Genomic DNA, 6,777 nt, shown 5'->3' with positions numbered 1-6,777 from the left:
TCCCCCTTTCTTCTCCCCTTCCTCTCTCCTTCCCTCCCCCTTCCCTCTCTCCCTCCCCCTTCTCCCCCACCTCAACACCAACACGTACCCCACACAGCCCAGTGCAGGGGCCTAAGACCACCTTCTCATGGCCATGGGGGAGATGCTATTCCTGTCCATTTGTGATATTAGATATTAAAAAGTGAATATTGGTGGCTTTCTAATAATAAAAGCAAAAGAGATAATCCTGACATTTTAAGAAAGTGGAACAGAGGAAGATTGAACAAGAGCACACTAGGTCAGTCGTAAAGATGTTTTCTCAAATGAAAACAGGGCACAGGAAAATCCCTCTCAGTGCTGCAGTGTGACACAGATAGAAGTAGAAAATAATCCTATTTTCCAAATGAAAGTCTCTGTAAAGAGAACCCAAAGGTGTTCTTTGCAGATTCACGGGTTGAAAGGGCTCTTTTTCATTCATTTGCTATTTAAATTGATGTCAGTGTGAAAGCAATTTTAATTGCTGAACAATTAATTCGGTTTAGTGGAAGTATGTTCAGAAATGTTAGATTTACAAGCTGAGGACAAAATTAAGCCTATCTTTGTTTTTTTTTTTTTTTTTTTTTAAATCCAGTCCACCCAACTAATGAAACCATCAGATAAATTGCTTCCAAAAGGAAGCAATCCCTGGGACTAGTCCTTGCACTATATTTTACTTACTGACAATGTTCCTAAAGCCATACTTTATTACAATGAACTTCTTTCTGTAACAGCTAGACGTGAAGTATTTAAATCCATAAATGATTGTTATATTGATAATTAGATCTGTAGATCAGAAACTTAGGGTCACCTGTTCCGAGTAGCTAACAGATATTCAGGTTTGAGGGCCACATTTCAAGGAATGGTTAAGGGGGGCACGTTTTCTCACCGTTTTCTTCCCTGCCAGCCTCCAGCAGCCATGCTTGTTGGATGGGGCCAGGGTGTGGCTGCACAGATTTCACAGCTGTGTGAGAATGAACTCAGACGTGTGCTCATTCAAACCCGGGCACTGGAGGTTGGGGCCGGCCTCAAGCACAGTCTTTGAGGGCAGACTCTGTTGAAATAAATTATGGCATGCTTATCTATTTGTTAACTTTAATGTCATTTTTAAAAATGAACTCAATGAGTCTTCAAGACACTGGTTGATGACACAATGATTTTTTTTTTAAAGAGACCCACACGAATATGACATGCTGCCATCTTGTCACAGCCTATTTCATGAGACTTGGGTGCATAACCGTGATTTGTGAATGCTTGGAAAGTGTTTACTCAGCTGTCAGTGGCCCGTCCCTGTGTTCACAAACACAAAGCTGTTTCTGAGCCCGAAACACACAAACGGTTAGGGATTATTTTGCATTCAACAGAAAGGCAAGGAGATGTTAGTTCAGGCTCCACAGTAATAAAATCAAGACAAAAAATTGGTATCCAGCCCTGGTCAGTGTCACATAAACTTTGATTCTAGGGGTAGGAAAGTGAATGAGAAAAGTAATAGAAATATGCTGCTTGTCCTTTTAAAAGTATCTATACATACACACATACTTAAAGTACTTTTTTCTTTTTGGCCGCGTGGCATGTGGGATCTTATTAGTTCCCTGACCAGGGATCAAACCCATGCCCCCTGCAGTGGAAGCACAGGCCTTATAAACAACAAACGAGGGCTTCCCTGGTGGCGCAGTGCTTGGGAGTCCGCCTGCCGATGCAGGGGACACGGGTTCGTGCCCCGGTCCGGGAAGATCCCACATGCCGCGGAGCGGCTGGGCCCGTGAGCCATGGCTGCTGAGCCAGCGCGTCCGGAGCCTATGCTCCGCAACGGGAAGAGGCCACAACGGTGAGAGGCCCGCATGCCGCAAAAAAAGAAAAAAAACAAAACAACAAACGATTATTTCTGAGAGTTCTGGAGGTTGGGAATTGGAGATATGGGTGCCAGTACTGGCAGTTCTGGGAAAGGCCCTCTTCTGGGTTGCTTTCTCGCTGTAACCTCAAGGACAGAAAGAGCCGGGGGGCCTCTTTAATCAAGGCACTAATTCCATCCTTGAGGCTCCACCTTCATGACCTCATCGCCTCCCAAAGGCCTCACCTCCTAATACTATCATTGCCTCGGGCGTTAGGTCCTTCACATGACTTTTGCGGGGGTCACATTCAGACCATAGCACAGGCTGACATGAGTAAATATGTGGACTGTACACATTCTTGGCACCTCTGCTGCCCGTAGCCCTTCTTGTCTCCACACACATCACTGATCTGGAAAAGTCCGTTTTTACTGTGGCCTCATGTCAGGGGAGGTGCTGCTTGATCTGAGGTCCAGTGACCAGCTTCTGTGGGTGTTTCTCATCATGTGTCTTTTGGGGAATACAGAACAGCGCATGAGAGCACCGTGGCATCTGCTATGTTGTAATTCTGTATTTGTGGATGACAGTGTTTAGCTGATCTAAAATCGACAGGATTTTGTTGACTCACTTTCAGGTTGTTGTTTTCATATGTTTCTGCCATCTTAACAAATTAGCTAATTTTTTTAAAATTTTATTTTATTTATTTATTTATACAGCAGGTTCTTATTAGTTATCCATTTTATACATATTAGTGTGTGTATGTCGATCCCAACCTCCCAATTCATCCCACCCCCACGCCCCTGCCATTTTCCCCCCTTGGTGTCCATACGTTTGTTCTCTACAATAGCTAATTATTTTTCATCATTGTTTTTAGTGTTTAGCACTCTTTTGTACTTATGGAAAGACTTTTTCTGCCTATTTCTCCATTTTGTCAAATTATTTTTAAGCTTTTACTCCACCCACTTAGCTGCCACCCTTCCCAAAGGGCTCTTACCCCACAACGAATGAGTGTGCCTTTGTTGATTTAATTTATATCAAAACTCAAAATACCTGCTTGAGTGCAGGGCTGAATTATGAACGACCCGTGTCACGTGTGCCTAGGTTTGTTTGAGAGTCACCTGGCATGTAGCTGCGTGCCCCTGCCACAGACCCTGGGTCTGGAGCAGTAGTTCTCTTCTGGGAACTGGAGAAAACTCTTGGGGTAACTGAGAGATACTCAGGATACACCTACTCAGTTCCTCTCCCCTCCCCCAGTCAGCCTGCTTCCCAAGATCTGCAAAGATAGCGCCCCAATATCCTGATCTGCGTGTTTATCACATGCCTGTAACTTTCCCTGCCAATATAAAGGTGAATTATATGAGTCACATCTTCGTGAATCGTGCTGTACAGTCTGATGTGTTTATTCATGATACAGACAAAGTCAAGCTATGTGTCTGAGATGCCAGAATTTTTATTACTACTTTTAAAAAGCTCAGTATCCCTTACGATGAGAAATATTGTCCGTTTTGTTAGCAACTGTTAAATGTTTCAGTGAGAAAATTAAGTTTTTTTTAATGTATTTTTTGTCTTATTTCAGGTGGTACCATGAGAAATTTGAAGACTATCCCAAATTCAGAAAAATTATGATTCCATTTTTGTTTTAAGTTCGTTGTCAATGGGGTTACCTTCAACTTGAAGCTTTTCGGTCATGTTTCTCTCAGGATGATATAAATGAATGTGTGTCTCTGTAATTTTTCTGCTACTTCACCTTTTTCAAGATTTGCTCTAGGACTGTGTAAACGAGTAAACTACCTAATAACAGTAGCAAATGTGTAAGCTACCTAATAACAGTCTAATCGAACTGAAATGGCAGGTGGAAGTATGACACTGCATACCAGGTCACGGATCTGGGACTCTGTAATTGCAGCTTGACCCTCCTCTCATTTGTCTGCCTCTTTGGACCAAAACATTCTCTACCCCTTGCACAACTCCCTACAGCAATGAGTTTAAGGACAAAGGTGATGTTGTCCCCTCCCCCTATGGAGGTGTGTTCTGTCTTCATGTCCCTCTCATCCCCCTAGGTCGGAGAGGCCCGGGTCTCCACAGAGTACCCACCACAGCCTCTCACTGTTGGGTGCTGGGCAGGCAGAGAAGCTGGGCGTAGAGAGAGGAGAAGCCCAGCGGAGGCCGGTGCAAAAGGCCTCTGGCACCTGCTCCAGCCTGGACCACCAGGTGACTTCACTGGCAGGACGAGGCACTGGGGGCATTCCTAAGGAGCAAGCTGCTGTGTCCCCCATGAAAGGGACTTACTTCCTGGAGGCCCTCAGCTGGGAGCACGAAGGTGCTGCAGGGCAGCCTTCCCATCTCGGGTCACTCGCCATGAGCCACTAGGAGTCTCTGGCTTGGGATGATTTTTCTTCCTCCTTCTAGGTAGAATTAACATTTTTTTAAAGGCACTTTTTCTTTTTAAATACCTCTCAATATTGCAAAACTATAATTTGAAGCAGAATTTCTTATTTTAGATGCACTCAAAACCTCCACGGAGATGAATGACAGTAATAAAATGTACTACTTATTGCCAGATATGTAAAAGAAATCTCCCCACTGGAAGGCTACCTACTGAGTCTCTTGCCCCCTCTGTGAAAATCCAATGAACACATGGTACGGACCCCTCCTCACCTGGGACAGCGCTACCTCTATTGCTCCTGCATTTGCAGGGGTGGGAACCGAGCAAGGTGTAAGTGGAGAGAGTCCGTGTTCACTTAACGATCTCTAACGATGCTGGGTGGCAGAGGCCTCCGGGACATGCCTGACGTTGCGTCCTGTATGTTCTCCGACCGACTGCCACCTTTGGGCAGGGAGCAGGCCCTCCTGCCCCCTGCACCCCGGGGCCCCTGGGTACCCCATCGGCTCCCTCCCCACTTCTCCTGGCTCACCTTCCCAACCAGGGGCTCCCTCCCCATGAGGTTTCATGTAGAGACTGTGTTCTTGGTGTTAGTGGTTTTTAGAGTCCCTTAGGGTTTTAGAATTACAAGGAAAACTTTTCCTGATGTGGCTGTGCTTCATTTTTAACTAAAAAATTGAATGCTTTTGTGGGGAAATTTTATGATCAAATAAACTTTGGCCCTTTTTCTGACTGGATAATTACTTGAAACCATAAAACGATAAATATTTAGGATCTACTCCAGAAAACTCAAAAATCTGAGCAAGTCTTGACTGATTTGGGCCCCTGGGCTCTGGAAGGTGTACCTGGCCAGAAAGATGCTTGTCTGAGAGCTAGAGATGCTCACTGTGATTTTTAATTCTGTTGGTGCTTCTTTTTTATTTGAGTGACCAAAAGTTTGGGTTAAGTGGGGATTTGATGAATGGTTGCTACTTCACTGTCATGAGCTGGGTGGATGATTGACAGGACGAAATCTTGTTCTATCTTGTCTGCCTGTCTTCCCTTTGCTAAAAACTGTAACTAGCAAATTATGACAGTTTGTTATTGTGTTAGTTATAATAATTAATGAGATTAATAAAATTACTGGTAAAAGTTGGGTTGTTTTGTCACCCTTCTGTGTGGACAATTCTTCACGCTAGAAGTTCAGACAGCCCTGAAATCTCTTTCCCGCCCATATTAATATTTCATAGTGCTAAATATTCTCTTCTATCTCTCAGTAGAGCTGTGTGACATTCTTCGTGTAAATCTTGTGCACTTCTGCTAAGGATATTTTTATTTATTTTATTTTTTTTAACATCTTTATTGGAGTATAATTGCTTTACAATGTTGCGTTAGTTTCTGCTGTATAGCAAAGTGAATCAGCTATACGTGTATGTATATCCCCAGATCTCCTCCTTCTTGTGTCTCCCTCCCACCCTCCCTATCCCACCCCTCTAGGTGGTCACAAAGCACCGAGTTGATCTCCCTGTGCTATGCGGCTGCTTCCCACTAGCTTTTGGTAGTGTATATATGTCCATGCTACTCTCTCACTTCATCCCAGCTTAAGGTTATTTTTAGATATATGTGAATGAGAATATGTCCCCAAATACATTTTATAACCAGGATAAATCAAACCTATTGAGGTTTGTATATTTGTCACATCCAGCCATGCTACTAAGATTATTTCATGAATTCCCACCTTTTGTTGCTGCTATTCTTAGGATCTCTAGCTTTACAGTCATACCATTCTCAATAAGTAGTTCTTATTTTGCAGTATTTGAAGCTGTTGCTATTGTCGTTCGCTGCTTATATTAACAAGAAATTCAAAAGAAATATTAAATAATAGAGGTGATTGCTAGGATTCTTGCATAATTTTGACAGGAATGCCTAATGTGAAATGATTATTTTGAGCACTCATTTTCTTGTGTGGTTATGGTTCTGTTTAAGCTTCAGCCGTTGGGATCTTGTCTTTGCTTTTTTTGTTTATCTTTTTATTGAGAATTTCAAATGCACATCATACAAATCAGAAATGAAGACAAGGGTTGGCCAGCAGGCGTAGAGAAGATGGCAAACTAAAGAACAGGCCCACTTGGACATTCTGGTCTTGAAGGTTATTCATTAGATATTCTTGACGTTTATCTTTTTCTGTTTTACTCAATGTTTTTTATGGTAATTTCCTCTGTATTGCCTAATTTGTTAATATTCACTTTGATCTTATTTTCACTCTTCTAATTTCACTCCTCTAATTTGGGGGAGATTTTTCCATTGTGTTCATAACTGTTGAGAAGGAGTGCTTCATTTATTTTCTTCTGAGCATGTGTATTTTTTGGCTTTTATTAAGGCTCTGTGTTTCTGCTAAGTAACATTGACCACATTTCCTTAAGTTTAACCAAGTTCCTATAATTATGGTCCTGAAGAGTCCCAGCTATACTTCTTAGATTTGCTTTGATCCAAATATTGTTAGGAAACTAGTTTTTTTGTTTGAAATGGTGCTTTTTGCTTTTCAACCATTTGGGGGGATTTTATTTAAAC

At 42.6% G+C, this 6,777-nt stretch overlaps 1 protein-coding gene across 1 annotated transcript in view; it reads left to right on the top strand.

The window, feature by feature from the left end:
• SRD5A1 (steroid 5 alpha-reductase 1) overlaps nt 1-5,363 on the top strand; it is a 26,325-nt gene extending 20,962 nt beyond the window's left edge. The window contains exon 5 of the mRNA XM_024752513.1: nt 3,421-5,363. Coding sequence (XP_024608281.1) covers nt 3,421-3,487 — 67 coding nt within the window. The 3' untranslated portion in view covers nt 3,488-5,363. The remainder of the gene's footprint in view (nt 1-3,420) is intronic.
• Nucleotides 5,364-6,777: the final 1,414 nt, after the last annotated feature.

This window comes from Neophocaena asiaeorientalis, unplaced genomic scaffold (genome assembly GCF_003031525.2).
Source record: "Neophocaena asiaeorientalis asiaeorientalis breed wild unplaced genomic scaffold, Neophocaena_asiaeorientalis_V1.1 scaffold52, whole genome shotgun sequence".
Classification (NCBI taxonomy): domain Eukaryota; kingdom Metazoa; phylum Chordata; class Mammalia; order Artiodactyla; family Phocoenidae; genus Neophocaena; species Neophocaena asiaeorientalis.
Note: the sequence above shows the minus strand (reverse complement) of the source record. Positions and strands in the feature narration are given on the sequence as shown.